This window comes from Lachnellula hyalina (assembly GCF_007821495.1).
Source record: "Lachnellula hyalina strain CBS 185.66 chromosome Unknown contig00061, whole genome shotgun sequence".
Lineage (NCBI taxonomy): Eukaryota > Fungi > Ascomycota > Leotiomycetes > Helotiales > Lachnaceae > Lachnellula > Lachnellula hyalina.
In genome coordinates this window covers 138,346-155,485 of record NW_022157175.1, presented here as the reverse complement: position 1 = coordinate 155,485, position 17,140 = coordinate 138,346, and the positions used below count along the sequence as shown (strand labels likewise).

At 46.8% G+C, this 17,140-nt stretch overlaps 4 protein-coding genes across 4 annotated transcripts; 2 read left to right on the top strand and 2 right to left on the bottom strand.

Annotated features, from left to right (window-relative positions):
* Window positions 1-2,061: 2,061 nt before the first annotated feature.
* On the bottom strand, window positions 2,062-3,003 carry ausD (Methyltransferase; the record flags this gene model as incomplete). Its single annotated transcript, XM_031149780.1, has 2 exons — window positions 2,062-2,745; window positions 2,821-3,003. 2 exons carry the CDS (start codon window positions 3,001-3,003, stop codon window positions 2,062-2,064), a joined length of 867 nt encoding a protein of 288 aa, XP_031005590.1.
* Window positions 3,004-4,315: 1,312 nt separating this feature from the next.
* Window positions 4,316-6,071, bottom strand: LHYA1_G004824 (putative MFS-type transporter protein; the record flags this gene model as incomplete). The annotated part of the gene is made up of 5 exons (XM_031149779.1): window positions 4,316-4,604; window positions 4,654-4,927; window positions 4,978-5,155; window positions 5,206-5,760; window positions 5,811-6,071. The coding sequence occupies 5 exons, from the start codon at window positions 6,069-6,071 to the stop codon at window positions 4,316-4,318; spliced, it is 1,557 nt and encodes a 518-aa protein (XP_031005589.1).
* Window positions 6,072-10,997: 4,926 nt separating this feature from the next.
* BLRO (Bilirubin oxidase) lies at window positions 10,998-13,317 on the top strand (the record flags this gene model as incomplete). Its single annotated transcript, XM_031149778.1, has 6 exons — window positions 10,998-11,314; window positions 11,370-11,738; window positions 11,784-11,856; window positions 11,904-12,615; window positions 12,673-12,798; window positions 12,869-13,317. 6 exons carry the CDS (start codon window positions 10,998-11,000, stop codon window positions 13,315-13,317), a joined length of 2,046 nt encoding a protein of 681 aa, XP_031005592.1.
* A 749-nt stretch (window positions 13,318-14,066) lies between these two features.
* On the top strand, window positions 14,067-16,268 carry LIP2 (Lipase; the record flags this gene model as incomplete). The annotated part of the gene is made up of 5 exons (XM_031149777.1): window positions 14,067-14,233; window positions 14,394-14,525; window positions 14,579-14,688; window positions 14,757-15,397; window positions 15,444-16,268. The coding sequence occupies 5 exons, from the start codon at window positions 14,067-14,069 to the stop codon at window positions 16,266-16,268; spliced, it is 1,875 nt and encodes a 624-aa protein (XP_031005591.1).
* Window positions 16,269-17,140: the final 872 nt, after the last annotated feature.

Here is a 17,140-nt window from a genome sequence, read left to right as displayed (position 1 = left end):
GACTGACGGCTCCCATGAAGTCCCTCGTGGATTTCTCAACCAATGGTCTTCAGCAAGTTTATATCGATTACTCTGACTCCCTGGCAATTGAAAGGTCGGAGCTGTTCTTGAAATACCTTATTTCGACAACGAAATCGAAGGATAGCATTTGGGAGGTGGAGATTAAGCAAGGATACGGTTGGGGTAACTGGCACTTGCTGTCGACTTTTATCGAGGGGCTTCCTATCATATCAACATTTAAGTGGGCGACCTCCTTCCCCAGCCCAGATATCGTTTTGAAGGCCATCGAACTAAACCATCCAACGTGCCGTTTATTCTATCTACGAGTTGTCCTCTCACACAGTAGATAATACCCAGCGTGCGGTCTTCGATGACGACGACGAATGGCTGGACCGGAACACTAATATGCATAAGGCATATCTACAAAAAGATAGCAGAGCGCGCGACGTTGACTCCATAATCAACTCCACCGCTCTCTATTCTATCCGCGCGGGTTTTGATGGTTTTGGCAACTCTGGTTCTGAGCTTGCATTAATACATCGAATGCTTACAGGCTGTCCAAACGTCCGAGAGCTAGATCTGCATCTTGGCCAGCAATGCTGTCGCGGGTGCTATGTTAATCAGGGACTGCCGGCGTTTAACTTTAGCGAGAGTAGCAAAACTCTACCCGCTTTGGAAGATTTAAGCCTTAAGGGATACAACTTTGAGTCGAATGCATGTGGACAGGAGTTGATGGCATGGGAAACACAACCAGACACTCTTCGTTGGCCTCTCAATATGGTCCCAACTTCGGTCATTCAGTTCATTGGGTATCCGTGGCTTGGGTATTTGGGAGGTCTCGTAAAGGGTGTCTCCAAACAGCATCCAATATCATGGGACGAAGTAGAGGAAGAGACTAACCTTGATTCTTGGATTCGATTGATGGATTGGTCACATCTTCATACATTGAAGCTCCACCAACCGTCCACCCAGCTTCGAAAACTCGAACGCGATTTTATACCTAACTTGAAGCACGTTGCTTTTAGTTAACTACCTCTCCAACACATCGGCGCTAGAGTCGTTGTCGGTGCATGATATCGGCTACTTCTCTCCAGAGCCAATCATCGATATCATTCTTGATAATCACTGTCCCACGTTGAGCAATCTCAGGCTTGATAGAACCTTCCTCAATTCTACACACCTATCTCAGCTTTCGCACCGATGTCCCAGATTAGATACCTTGGACATCAACATGGATAGGCAAGAACAATGGGATTACGAGTTCCTGGACGCCCTTTCCCAGAGCTCCGATCGCTGACTATACGGGTCGATCCTCGACGGATGAACGAGGATGAAGAAGATGCATATCTTGGTTATAGCTGGAGCGAGACTACCGAGCATTATCGAGATAATCTCCTTGATCGGAATGATGAAACTATATTATTGGCCTTGAACGCATATTTGAGTAAAAGGAAATTGGGAACGAAGTTTGAGAAATTCCGAACAATGATAGGAGGACTTGATGTTCCGCAAGCGGCTAATTGATTTTAATGCCTCTTTCTTCCAGAGATCTGCCCTCCAAGTTCCTACCGTCTTGTCGATCGTACTACCTCTTTGTCACTCGGGAAAATCTCTTTTTGAGGCATTAAAGGGTATCGGTAGCTAGTTCTCGTATGAAAAAAGCATGGAAGGATGGAATGATTGGAATCACATATGAAACGAGGTTAGGTAAGTCCGATGTACTTGAACCTACCTATTTAGTATATCCCTGAATAGTCGTATAGCTACTCCAGCTTAACAACTTCCTAAACGGATCACATAAGCCCTACTTGACTTTGGATTTAGCTTTAAGATTTTCGGCAGATTTTCTTCTTTCTAAATTCGGTCCGAGTTGCTCCTCTTCCGCATTTACCTAATCTGGTTGGCACATGCGATATCTTTTTTTTTGAACGCGATCGTTGTACTTTCGATGCTGGGATTGCCAGAACTCGAAGAGAAAATGCACGAAAATATTAAACTCGCTGAAAACTTCTAATGAAGGCCAGAGTGGGATTAGAAGGCGAAACAAGTGGTAGTGAATCTTCAACTAGTTCTTTCCACTTCAAAGACGAGCCGCCTCGATTTTGGGTCATCCCAAGTCCGCTGCTCCTGATTGATTCCCAGACCAGTATCCATACTCGCGCTGACTTTCCACTCAGTCCCTGATTTCTCCCCCACTTCCTTCCACATCTTCTCGAAAGTTTCTACATTGTGTTTATACATTTTGCTTCCGCTGCTCAACTCAATTGAACCGGCTTCCAAACTCCCGATCTGCTGTCCCAAAATCAAGACTCCTTTTTGGGGCTTCATTAAAGTCACAATTCGTTCACAGGCCTTGGTTTGTCCGGCCAAGTCGAAGAGATGCAAGAAAAGTCCAATCTCTACAAAATCCATCTTCCCTTCTAATTGTTTCAACGGTCCTTCCGTATCGAAAATATCTGCCTCCATGAAATGAGCATGCAACGTTTCTCGATCTCGAAACAGGTCGTATCCCAATTCCAAGAAATCGCCTTTCAGCTCTGCTCCCCACAAATTCTCTGAAGGTGCTCCATCATGTACCAGCTTGCGAAGATCTTGCGCAAAGCAACATCCTAGGTCGAGTAAAGATGCTCCTTCTTTAAGACGCTGGAGGACGATGGGATACGAGGGTGAGCGTGAAATAGCGAGGTCGATAAAGCGAAGTTGTCCAATACATGGATAGGGATGGATTTCCCAGGCTCGATCGCGCTGTTAATACATTATCAGTTAGTCAACCATTTTATAGGACTCTATCAACGATAAAAAAAGACGGAGTCGCCCTACCACTTCCAAGATGTGAGGGATCACGCGATTGGGTGCAATATGACTGTAGCTTTCCAACAAGTCCCTCTGCGCCTCGGTGATATTTTCAAGAGTAGGCGTATACCATCCTACAGATTTATCACGACTACCAATTTTGAGGGGTGCAATGGTAGTGCTACTGCTATTTATCTCGGCGGATGACATGGCGAAGTTATTCTTGTATATTGATAATAAAAAAGAATACGAACAAAACTCGAGAGGTGCGAACAGGGTTTCAAGTATATTAACCGTCTCGGGCTATTACGGCAACACCCCCACAAACGCTGGTATTTCTAGGGGAAAAGTTTTTGAATTGATTGCTGTATATATAGGGCCTTCAGGCCCTAGCAAGCCTATAGGCAGCCGCTATAGCCTGCCAGGCTACAGGGCCACTTCCACGCTACAACAAAAGCAAAGACATATTGCAACGCGTCTACTTCAATAATGCCGGTCTACCGGCCGTCAATAGTCACTTGGATTCCTAAATCGGCTCAGAACCACGAAGAGGCTGTTTGACCGTCGGAAAAGTTCCCCGGAACCCTCAAGACGGCCGACCCGACATAAGTGGAGGATACAATGCACAAGTTGGCTGTCTGTGGCGCAAAGGATAGGGAGAGAGAGTCCATCGTCCCGCTGCCGGGGAATAGAATCCATGGAAAAAATCAAATTCCTTTCATACTCCGTATGCGTGGGCTGTTTGTTGATGTGCCGAATGCAGCACTTTATCCACTGCATATGCGGGCGCGGAGAGAGCCCCCCCAGGAATTCCTACGTTCCACGAACCAAACTCGCGAGTTGAACTTCCCAACACCATTGACAGGATCGCTATCCCTGTTTCTGCAGAGTCCCCAGTAACAAGATTATAAACTCCCGAGCCCCGATGCTACATTTACGAGTTTACTGCCGTCTTGAAATCCGCCTGTTCGGTAAGGTGTGGTATACCCTGGAGTAAATTTCGGAAACACGCCACACGGCCAACGAGCGACTTGAAGATGGGCGCCACTTTTTTAATTCTTTTTTCTTTGGACTGCAGGACAATCCTGGTGATAGGGTCTTGATGGCGGCTGGCCATATTAAAACGGTTTGACATCGAAATTAACTTAAGGTCTTGACAAGTTCACCACCCTTGTGCTTGCTTTAGGGTCCAATGGACGTGGATTTCTTTGATGTGTGTGATATGAGTTGCATTACCAGCAGGGCAGTTGAGGTCTTCCGGCCTTCGTTGCTGCAGGGTATAGCATAAATATGCAGGATGCAAAGGCAATTCGAACAGGAATGATGGGCCGGTGCCAGGGCTGCTTGAGCCCTGTTGGAAATCCCCAGATCGAGGCACTTGTGGTTTAGAATTGGAACAGGCAATTTGAACTCGATAAATATATAATTGCATTAAAGATCTAAGTTCGGTCTCTAGCTGTGTATGCTGCTAAGAACGAATGAGGCATCGCTGCTGCTTTTGAAAACTCCTCGTTATGCTTGCTTATGCAGCATGTATATTTTTGTCCGCTACCACATGCTCTCCCTCTTCATCAGACCCCAGACTAAATGGTGTCCATGAGCGAATGACATGTCCCTTCCACATTAGGAGAATGAGGAAGAAAAATGCGAAAAGGGAGAAGAACGCCATCATGCCATAGAACCAGCCAATATTGGTCTTAGCAATCCATTGGGTTGCATAGAAGTTGATTGATAGTCCGAGGAAGAGACGCATAGAGTTAACAGGAATCGTGGCCTCGACGGTGTGAGATCGGAAGCACTCGGCAATGTAACTACATCAAATTAGAAGTGGATAGAAATATTTGGCCTGGAGATACTCACTTGACGGTTACTGGAATGCTAACCATGGATCCAATAGTAACGAAGATCTGGCCGAGTGCAAAGACAACCCAGTGCAATTTGTACATCAAGGCAGCACCCACAAGCCCAAGTCCCACCGGCATCATAAAGAAGTTGGTAAGCCAGAGGGCGTGGAGACGATACTCGGGTTTCCAGACTCCTCCGTGACGCTTGGCGATCCAAAGTGGGATTCTGTCACTGACAAATTGTCCATATACCAGTCCGAAGATAAAGCCAATCCAATGTACAAATGTGACTATAAGATAATCAGAATGGGGAGCTACTGTGCAGAAATGGATCACTTACAACAAGCATTTTCTGTAATGGTAAAACCATAACCACCATGTTTCTTAGGCTTCTGGAGCCATACGGGAGTCAAAGCGTTCAAGGCCACATAAAATCCAAAACTGATGGTATCAAAACCAGCCACTGTAAGTAGGACCGGAGACAAGGCGATTTTGAATGGCAAGATGGCAACTTTGGCCTGTAACATCTATTAGTCAAAACACGGCACAGAGGCTTTGTTATAGGTACCGTTTCAACCAAAGTTGTTGGCTTGATCACACTATTGCTTCCGGGCAGGAAAGGGAAGAAAGTTTGGATACGGTTGGCAATCCAACTTTCTGGTGGTGTCAGGTTGATGGCCCCTTCAGAGCGATCGAATGAGGTCTCTTCCAGGAAACAAAATACCAGAATAGCTGTAAATGCAAGCAAGCCCACAGACCACCAGTACTCAACTGGCCAGTAGCGGTTGGCGGCAATGAAGCCGGAAAAGGTTGGTCCAGCCGATGCGCCAAAATTCAAAGCCAAATGGAGGATGGTGAAGACTCGGCCTCGTTGATGAAGGAAGAACAAGTCGACCAAGTATTTTGGACCGAGAACACTGGTTACCATTCCAAAGAAGCCGGCAAGGAATCTGGAACCAAAGTAGGACCAGTAGTCGCCCTGTTTGGTCATCTTCGGCGCCCATATCTGGGCTGCGAGACATCCAAGCAACGCAAAGAGGATTACACAAGAGCGTCCAAACTTATGAGCAAGTGGCGAATAGAAGAATCCTCCACTTGCTAGACCTGCAGAAGCGGCCGAGTTCTAGATGAACGTTAGAAAGTACCCAATAGAACTTTAGACCATTCAATTACAAAGTAGGTGATTTGAACAGTTGTTTTGTGATAAAGCTTTGCTTGTTGGACCAAGTTTAGCTGGCCACAGAATGGAGCTGAATATCCAGCAAACATTGCAATAGATAAAACAGCAACCATTCCACATTTCTTGCGAAATGGCCAGTTCAAGGGATCTCGGGGGTCATCTAGAGGCGTAGGAATGAGAACGATGCCATCTTGTTGTGGTTTTTCGAGCTCAGGGCTTGGAGGGCCGGGGTGGACTGTCTCCTCGATGGACATTTCTTTGTTTTCCGTCATAGTGCTACTGGTAGGAGGTCTTTGATGTCGTCAAAAGTTTCTACCAGATTCCACAAAAGAGGTCTAAGATCCTTCGACCCGAGATTGTGGTTGGGACGCAGGTTGACGGTTCAGTTGAAGAAAAATGCAACTGATGGCTTAAAGTGTCACAAATAGAATACAAGGAGGGCAGGATGACAATAATAAGAAGTAAAAATAACCTTGCAATAAACGCGTGCCAGGGAGCTACAGCTTGAAAGAGCTTTGCAACCTTGGGCGGTATAGGTTCTGGAAGCAGAGAAGGTTTGATATCCTGGGGCTCTTCGATAGTGCTGCTACACTACAGTCAGTGCGTAATGCACTGAAGCACCCTGAAGAGTCTGGATTGGCCAGCTTGTGACCATAGAACCGCAGAACTCGCAGGGATAAGTCATTTACAAAGTGGTCCAACTTCCAAGACGCGAATGCAACCACTGCTTATCTCGTCTACGGGAGTAGACTCGTCAAATAATGGCTTGCATAGAATCCTGGAAGCAATTTGCATTTGATAGGCGGCGGGCCGCGGGGGATCACCTAGTCTCGATTCTCAAAATCTCAATTACGACAGCGGAGATGTAGCCAGTTCCGGGGCGATTACGGAGTAAGTCCCCAGGATGCGTTTCGACAAGGATGAGGTTGGACCACACCATTGATCCGAATCCTCATGCCCCGCTATTTGGCTTCCGGCCCGCATTTGATCAGTCCCGGAAATGTTGGTTATTTAATCCCTAAATTTGGGATTCCAAATGTACAGCGTATTCCCGACGAGGATCCCCACGAGCAGTATCCCAATTTTCATCATACTCCTAAAGCTATAACTCTAAGATATATAGGAGGTATTTTGCCTACTTCTTAGTCAGTCTATACTGTTAAGTCACCAGCTTGCTGCTTGAGGGAAAGTTCAGTTCTGGAAAATCGGCCACGGACAGAGATTTGTATCCAAATCGTGACGGGTAGGGTAGTCCCTGCATATTACCGGAACACTTCCGGAAATTCTATACGCTCTGACTGGTCAATAAGCCACCCGAAAAATGGCGTGCAAGCCAACCACCCCCCCCCCCCCCCAATTTGCATACCCTACCTGTACTCGAACGCATATCTACTTCTGTTTCAGTCCACAAAAGCAATCCATTTATGCAACCTCACTTTCTAGACGTCCTCTTCAAGTCTCTACGAAGTAGCCTTTAGTAGACGTTTAGGTAAGAATACTCGCAAAAGCCCGAAGTGTGGGGTTGATACTGGAAAAGCAAATTCGCAGAGAAATGCCTCCCGCACCAGTCGGATAGGCATAGGCATTGAAGTTCAATAAATGGAAGAGCGAGGTTTCGAGCCTCGTAACGTTTTAATTTACAATCCATGCCTCCAAGGATATTTTCTTGAAGCAGTTGTCGCTGTACCTTGCATTACATACCATCTCTATGTGGCATGTCAGCAGGACCCGGGCTACCATACGAGTACGGGTGAAGCCGTTGCGGCCATTCAAGCTTGAAAGCTTCTGAAATGGCTAGTGTTCGTGCTTTCTTGAACGCTTGTAGAACTCCAATCAGCAGGCCCCAAGACAGCCAGGTTTTAGTCGAACCCAGGGATCTTATCAAATGAACTATGGAGACAGAAAAGCAAATAGGCACATTGCGACATCTCCACACTTGCAGAAGTTCTGGGTAGTGTTGATGTTTCCGAATACCTCGTCTTTTTACCCTTGTCCTGCGTTATAACATCCCCTTAGACCCTCTCGTTGTAGTCAACTCATTTCTTGATGTAACCGTTGGATTTCCACACCCAGTCAGTCTACAAACAGTATCGTATGAAATCCATAGATTTCAGAATACGCACAGAGGTTGATCCTCACGCACAAGGCCGAAGCTCTTTTCCTGGAAGTTACGATCCGAATCCCCTGCCCCATGCCAGCTTGTTATAAGCTTGGATCCCCCAGAGGACAAGTTTGACATCGATTTAGACATCTCACTGCAAATCCTTTCCTATTGTTGCTGCCAGTTCCAGATATCTGTATCCACCGGATCGATAATGGAGTCATCGATCAAGCAGATAATCGATCGTGCTGCTAAAACGTGTCCGCCAGACAACCCATCGGATGTCGCTAATCGTCGATTGTTCGCTTGGGTTTCGACGACGCTGGTGCTGGTGCTTGCAATCTTGAGTTACGTGTTGCGCATTTGGGCCAGGAAAAGGTCTTTTCAACCTTTGAAATTGGACGACTATTTGATGGGCGTTGGGTTGTTGATCACACTGGAACCAGCAATCTGTGAATATATGCGTATGCAACCTCAGCCAAATACAAGGAATGAACGGAGTACTCACATGTTTGGCAGTGATGGCAAATGGGCTCGGCCACCATATTTGCCATGTCTCAGCAGAGCAAAAATATCATTTTTCGAGAGTAAAACTTCAGGATATGTCCAATTTCTGCAGAACAAAATCGCTAATATATGTAGCTCACATTTGCCCTTCAAAGAGCTAACCAGCCAGCCCTGGTCTGTATCAAGAGCTCGATCCTCTTGTTCTATATGCGTCTTTTCCCGTCGAAGAAATTCAGAATATTCGCATATGCCAATTTGACCTACACCATTGGCTGGGGAATCGCAACATGGTTTGTCAACTTGACAGTCTGTACGCCCGTCGCATACTACTATGACAGGACCATTCCCGGCGGACACTGCAAGAACCAAGTTGTCAGCGGGACTGTCAATGGTTCCTTGTCTCTGGTCGGGGACATATTCATTCTAGCACTTCCGATTCCGATGGTTTTTCAATTACAGATCAACGTTAGGCGAAAAGTTGCGCTCGGGGGCATCTTCTTGCTCGGCAGCTTGTAAGAATCTCAACTCCTCTTTAACAATTTTGAAGGCTCACTTTATACCAGTGTTTGTGTAACCAGCGCTATCCGAATCGCAGCTCTCATCACATTCACTCCGAACGACGCAACCTACACGCAAGTATATGCTAGTGGCTGGACCTTTATGGAAATGGGCGTAGCAGTTATTAGCGGCAACCTTCCTCTCATGCGGCCACTCTTCGAAAGATTTTTCCGTATACGAGGTGTCAATTCGTCAAAAAACGGCAGCAATCCAACTGGTTCCCATCAGCAAAGCAACAATAATCTTACTGGCAAGAGTAGGTTTGCGTCCAAGGTGGATGCAGATGGATTCGAACGGATCAGTGACGATGGAAGTAATGGACCCACACAGCCCAACAGTCTCCGGGATATTGAAATGGGCGACAGAACTATTCTGGTCAAGACAGACTTTACTGTCGAAGAAGAGCAGGCGCAGCCATTTCCAGAGGAAAACATTGGCAGAAAAGCGAAGCACTTTTCCAACCCCATGAATAAGTAAGCCTATCTGAGTATATGCCGTTATAAAGTTTTGAATATACGGACGGGAAAAGTTATCATTGGGTTTGCTGCTTTGTAAGATATTGATCACGTCGGGTTCCAAAAATAGAGTGTGCATATGAATATAGACATACAGCCAAATGACTGCACATAGAGGTTGATTTTAAGATAACATCTAGGCCGCAAATTAATTCTATGACTATTAAAATCATTGCACAGCTAGCCACTGTATTGAATTTAGATCAGAAGGTCCAGTCTTCCGTGATATTTGAAGGTGCTATAGATTGATAATTTCGATTCTAAATGCAAGCAAGCAGGTGGTGGAGATACCAATTTTCTTGAAAGATGACGGAGGTTGCATTTCAAAATCCAAAGCCATTTCCATTGTGCATGACATTTCGTGATATGCATTATTGAACGCGAAGACAGCCATGCAGAATTTAGCAACGTTTGAACCTTGTATGACGTTGCGTCTAAGAGTTTGAGCTTCCCACTTGCCACAAGGACTCGGGATCAACTTCCCCGGTTGACTGCCCGCATCTACTCAGGTATGCGGCACAAGACATCAACGTGAGTGCCACATGGGAGTCATTCTTCTACCTGGATACGAGTTCCGAACGTTGATTGCCAATCCTAATACCTCGGCGGTAAGCCATGAGCCTTGTGTAAGCAGTGGTCCATTAGACTGCTTTTCAAAAATCAAGTTGCTCCATGGTGCCTTTTGTTAAGCCGTATCTCTCCTAGTCTTCGTAGATGATGGTTGGAGATAATAGAGAGTCACGGTTGTCAATGAGCGAGATTTTTGTTCCTAACGACGCGCCCTCCTTTCTCAATGCAACCTAGTGGCTTAGATTGCACGTGCTCATATTGCTTAATTTCAACCACCTTACACTTCTTCTCTTATGAATATTCATCATAAGCCGAGCTGAGAACACCGGTACAGACTTTCCTTCCCTTGTAAGGCATACTCTTCGTCCTTCTCATCCTGTGATGTTGTGCCTGACAGTTCCTGACATCGCGCGGCTGACGGGCTGACCATCTTTTCGAAAAGTCCAGGCCAGACACATGCCGGATCATGACTTTTTCATGGAGGCGGCAAGGCATTGGAATGATCCGTATCACACGACGAAAGGCCAGCTTGCTATTCTTGGGTGGCTTAAAAGACTTTGTACAGATGTTTCTCCTTCATCGACATCGGGACGCTGATTCCGCATCCCCATCCCGCCTTTCCAACTGCTGCCTCGAAGTGGTGTCTAAATGCCGCGTCTGGTATAACCTAAAGCGTTCATGTGGTTGCTGCCTTCAATGTCTATGAATTAGTCAACAGTGTTGCCCGTTCATTAAATGTGGTATCTTACGAATCTCATACACTACCTGCCAAGACCTGAGTGACACTTTTCCATCCTATCATGCCCACCAGGTAGGATGGAGAGGGACGCAATCCCAGCTAGCCACTATGTTTTGCACGCGGCTGTCCATCGGAAATATGATGTTTGCGTTTCTATAGGTCTACTCGTTCTTTTTGCATGTCCGTTTTAATGCCTCCTTCCAATAATGCCAAGCAAAGGAGAGGCAGTGGTGTACTGATTAGAAGAAGATGGGACGAGATGCGGAAGCAAGAAGTCACTGCATCTTACATTTCGAACAGTTATGATGGATCTGAATTAGTATTTAAGCATTTCCAAGGTCCGCCTTCCGCCTACGCATCTACTATTAATCTTCTCAAAACCCCTCAGCCACAATCTATTAGCTCCAGCAGCGTCAACCTCATCATGAGTTACAAAACCTTAGCTATCTTGGCTACCCTTCTTACCCGTACTGTTCTCGCCGGTATTGATAATTGGCTCTCACCAGAGTGAGTACCTTTCAAACAATGAGAGTTATGAGCTAGTTTTAACTTGGAAATTTAGGTACAAGTTTATCTTCCAATTCCCACTTCCCATCCCCTCAATTGCGCAGCCCATTACGAGTTACAAGAATCCAAGCACGGGAGCAACAATTGACTACTTTGAGATTGATATCGTTCCGTTCGACAAGCAGACTTATCCAGACCTAGGCACAACATCCTACGTCGGTTACAATGGAACTGCTCCTGGTCCTACGTTTCATATGACCAGGGGCAGAGAGGCAGTTGTGAGATTCATCAATAAATATGACAGACCCTCTTCCATCCATCTTCATGGAAGCTACAGTCGAACCCCTTTTGACGGCTGGGCAGAGGACCGCACCTTTCCTGGGGAATACAAGGACTACTACTATCCAAACGCTCAACCAATGAGGTAAGGACATTGATCTCTTCCTGAGTTACATGCTGAATATATCAGGACCTTGTGGTACCATGACCACTCATTGAGTATTACCGCCGTCAACGCTTATTTTGGGCAGGCAGGATTCTATGTGAGTCTGGTAATTCCACCATGAATATCAAATGTTTACTAGAATAGATTCTTGATGATCCCGCGATCGATGCTCAACTGAAGCTGCCAAGCGGAGACTACGATATTCCCCTTATGCTGGCAGCCAAGCAGTTCCTACCAAGCGGCCAGCTCGTCTCCCCTGCAACTACACATGTAAGCTTATGGGGTGACGTGATCACGGTCAATGCACAGCCCTGGCCGTATCTGAATGTCGAACCAAGAAAATACAAATTCCGTCTTCTTGACGCTTCTGTTTCGCGCTCGTTCAGCCTCTTTCTAGTAGCAGACTCGGACCCAAACACCAGACTCGAGTTTATTGTCGTCGGAGCCGACGCCGGTTATTTGAGCAGCTCGGTTCCTACTAAGTCGTTGGTGATTGCTATGGCAGAGCGTTATGAGATTGTCATTGACTTCGCCAAGTACCAGGGACAGAATCTGACGCTGATGAACGAAAGAAAATTTCAAAATAACCCGGATTATCCCGCCACGGACCGTGTGCTTCGTTTTGTTGTTGGAACCCATGTCTCAAGCACTGATGGAAATGGTGATGTGCCTAATCAGCTCGTCACACTCAATAATCCAGAAAACCATCCCGTCATTGACAAACAGTTTACTTTCGAGACCAAGAATGGACAATGGCTTATCAATGGCGTTGGATTCGAAGATGTTCAGAATAGAGTACTTGCATTTCCGAAGCAAGGAAAAGTCCAAAGATGGGAGTTGATCAACAATTCTGGAGGTAAGTTACTTCTCATTTCTCATATTGAAGTATTGTGACTCTTCTAACATTCCCCAGGATGGAGTCACCCAATCCACATCCATCTCATTGATTTCCAAGTGACCAAGCGCTCAGGAGGGCGCGCTGCCGTCGAGCCATACGAAGCCACCGCATTAAAAGACGTGGTATACCTAGGACAAAACGGTACGCCCTCCACCAGTCCATTCCAGCTCCCCAACATCCTCCTTCGCCCTGCTAACCAACCACCCCCCAGAAAAAGTCGAGGTCGTCGCAAACTTTGCGCCGTGGTCTGGTGTCTACATGTTCCATTGCCACAACCTGGTGCACGAAGACGACGACATGATGGCCGCATTCAACGTCTCGCAGGTCGACCTCTCCGCTTTCGGCTACCCGGAAACCACCTCTTTCATCGACCCTATGACCCCCGCCTTCCGCTCCAAGCCCATCTCCTCGCTCCCCTTCCCCCAAGGCACCGCGCAGTACTTTGCTGATATCCCCGTCAGCGTGCTGAAGCGGTTCCAGGACCTGAACGCGTACCCGGATAGTAAGGGCGTGGAGAATGCGTTGAAGAGCTTTTACCTGACTGCTACGGATGCTGCCGTTGCGCCGGTTAGTACGGGGGGTAGTGGTGGTGGAGGGGGAGGAGGCAAGACTACGTTGAGTACGCAGACGAGTGGGACGAAGACTAGCACTGCGAGGTGATAGCAGAGTTTGTTTCCAAATGCCATGGAATACACGACTTGAAGGATTTCATATATCTGCTTCTATGCCTTTACATCTATTTCACCACAAACGTATACGCCTATCACAAGCTAACTCGCTACAACAAAACCACACATATAATCTTACATTCATTTCCCCAGAAATAGATTACAGTATAATATCCAATCAGGATTGTTGATAAGAGCTGCGTTTTTAGGTACAGTACAGTAGCCAAGTTCATGCTATGGGTTATAACTAAGATCCAGAGGCGATAGACTATAGATTTTCAATTTCATTGCATTGCATTGCATACGAGAACGAGATGTATGTCGTGATGAGATAGAAATCAAGAACTAACATACCAGCTTCCTTCATTCCTACCTACCATAGTAATTAATCAACCAATCAATTAATCGATATCGTAAGTGCGGGGTGTTATTTGGTAGGACCCCCATTTTACCCTCGGGACATCGTGATCCGACTCCCTGCACAGCGAAAATCAAGCCTCTAATTATTCCGCACTGCAGGCAGCGGTGTACAGAAGCATCTCCTTCCTCTAGTAGTCTAAGGACACTGAACTGCGGAGTCGCACGCGGGGGAAAATGGGGGAAGTGGGGTTTGTACTGTATCTAGGATGGGGGGTTTTTCTTTTCTTTTTTTGGAAATAACCATTTCTCTATCACTGTCTAAGTGCAAGTACAAGTACAGGTGCAAGTGCAAAAGCGAAGGCAAACGCGAAAGCAAAAACTATGCGTCTCCTTGCTACTCATTCGCGTTATGCGGTATTCTTGTTTCTGTTAAGCTCGGGTATATTGTGCGAAGGCTTGACTGGCAGTTCGTCTCCGGTTGTAGATCTGGGGTATGGTATCTTCGAGGGGTATTTCAACGAGACATCGCAGTTGGATATATATAAAGGGTAAGCAAGCAAGCAAGCAAGTGAAAGATGGAAGAAAAATAGAGAGACAGACAGGAGAAAGAGAAGACTCCAACTCTATGTCATGAATTGTCCTTAACTTCCAATTTGTTGAATGTTGGGTTGGGTTTCCAGAGTTAATTGGTTGATTGATTGCTATTAGGATTCGCTATGCATCGCCTCCAGTCGGAGAACTGAGATGGCAGAAGCCAGAACCGCCCGCTGTGAATCGAACAAAGGTTACGCCGGCCGTGACTTTTGCACCAAGATGTCCCCAAAGCCCCAATGCACCGCTGTAAGTTGCGTTCCAAGTCACCTCAATAAGCCCTCTGACTAACAATCTCTCAGGTCAGCGACATACAACTTCACAGCATCTGGGCTTGGAAATGAAGACTGTCTGTTTCTCAGCATCTACTCTCCTCAAAACGCTACCAACCTCCCCATTATGTTTTGGATCCGTAAGTCGTCTTCCACGCTGCCGCGAGAAGCTATATATATTCTCATGCTAACCTGGTTGAACTCGCAGATGGCGGCGGCTATGGCAGCGGCTACGGAGTAGACGATTTCTCCGAACTCGTCATGAGCAACGCGCACGGCTTCATCGTAGTAGTGATCCAGTACCGACTTGGAGCCTTCGGCTTCCTATCCTCTTCGGAAGTTTCGGAGTCTGGAGTACCGAATGCCGGACTGCATGATCAGCATTTTGCGCTGGAGTGGGTGCAGAAGTATATTGGAAACTTTGGCGGCGATCCGGCTCGCGTGACGGTGGCGGGGGAATCGGCGGGTGGGGGCTCGGTCATGTTGCAAGCGATGGCTTATGGTGGGACAGAAGGGACGGAATATTTTAATAACGCTATTGTTGCAAGTCCGTACCTACCAATGCAGTGGGATTTCGATGGGGTGGCACCTACGCAGTCGTACGCCTTGTTTGCACAAGCTGCTGGTTGTCTTGATGCAGCAGGAGGAAATGAAACAGACGGAAATGTATTTGCATGCCTTCAAGCAAAGGATTCTATAACATTGCAGAATGCCAGTGCTCAGGTCTCGGGACATGCAAAGTATGGACAGTGGGCTTTTTTGCCAGTCACAGATGGGGAGTTCGTACAAAAGAGACCAACGGAACAGCTACTTGCCGGAGAAGTCAATGGCGTTCGGATTCTCTCAGGGGTGAGTTCAGAGACTGGAAATTCTGATGATGTGCTAACGAGTCTAGAACAATGCTGATGAAGGTCCTGGCTTTGTTCCCCAGAGTATCGAAACGAATGAAGATTTCGACGTCTACCTTCAGGATCTGTTTCCACTAATGGACAATGAGACACTGTCTAAACTGGCTTTAATCTACAACATCCCAGCTACCATTCCAGGTCCTCTATTCAGCACCCTAGGTACATCGAACCCAACTGCATTGAACCAGTCGGAATTTGCAATTGGACAACAGCAGCGAGCGAACAACTTGTACGCCGAAACAACATTCGTTTGTCCTAGTTACTGGCTAGCAAGTGCATATTCATCCCAGCAAACAGGCCCAGCAAAACAATCTTGGAAATACCAATACTCCGTGCCGCCATCTGAGCACGGTGCAGATCTCGACGCCTATGAGGCTATTGGCCGGGAGGCATTGGGACTTGGAACACTCTCGACTGGGTTCCGCACTGCTGTGCAGAAGATATGGGGTCGGTTCATCGTATTCAACGATCCAACTCTTCCCGCTCCAATAGTGAAGAACATTGTCACTTTACCAAATGGCACTTTGACTGGGGATAACTTGACAGCAGCCGGGGAAGGATTCTGGCCGACGTGGGAGGGAGATAGTAATAACGGAGCGGCGAGTTACAGAATGCTGAACTTGAATATGACAGGTGGACACGAGACGCATATCTCTTGGGATAGTGCAGACGGGGTTACGATTAACGTGACGCAGTATGCTGGTCCGGGACTATCGGCCAGATTTGACATTGTTGATGCATGGAGTTGGGAAGGTGATAGAGGAGCAAGGTGTGAGTTCTGGGCTGATATTGGAGAATTAGTACCCGAGTAAAAGTAAGAGCGCACAATATCAAAAACGGGACGGTAGCTTTCAAGACGAGAGAAAAGGCACTTGTTTCATGAATGCTAGTGGTACCTTGCCTGTTGCACTTGGCTGCTTACATAAGCGTCTGTGGGATAAAACTCTTCATCTCGATTGGCTCGTCTTAACTGAATATACATAAAATTATCTGTCCATCACTTTTATACTAGCTCTGATCCCATTTGTCGTCCTCTCTGTGGCCAGCATTGTTCAACATACCTCAACAATGAGAATGGTCACGTGACCAAATATACTAGCTTCATAGCCGTGGATGCGGGGTGGGACTTTAAATGCTCCGATACATCTCTCTCTTAACGAACCCCTCTTCCAATGCAACCGATATACCACTTATCGCACCTAAATGCTTCCTTGGAATAAAGGGGACTAGTGTTAACAGCATGCTATATTAGCACTGGTCCACTTTTCAGAATCCGTAACGTCGATCTTCACCGGTGAGCCTGAATTGAAACACTTGATTGCCACTCTACAACTCTCTCTCACTCTGTTCTATCCCATTCTACTCACATCACTACTGAAACCAAGCTCACCATCTCTCCTCTCCTCTCGTCTAAGTCTTCCCTCCACTACTGCTCTACAAGCAGTCCTCTAGCTACGCGTGAATCAATCTCAATCTTGCTTAACCCTAACCCCCAGCATCCTTCATATAAAATATATATTAACATACCCAACCCTACCCCGCTCCCGAAAACCAAACACGCCATCCTCCACATCCGCCAATCACAACCCCACCATGGGCCCCGCACCCGCTTCCAGCCGATTGGTCCACCCCACGCCCTCGTTCGGGAGATCTGCACTGCACTGCACTCCACTTCTCCACCTCC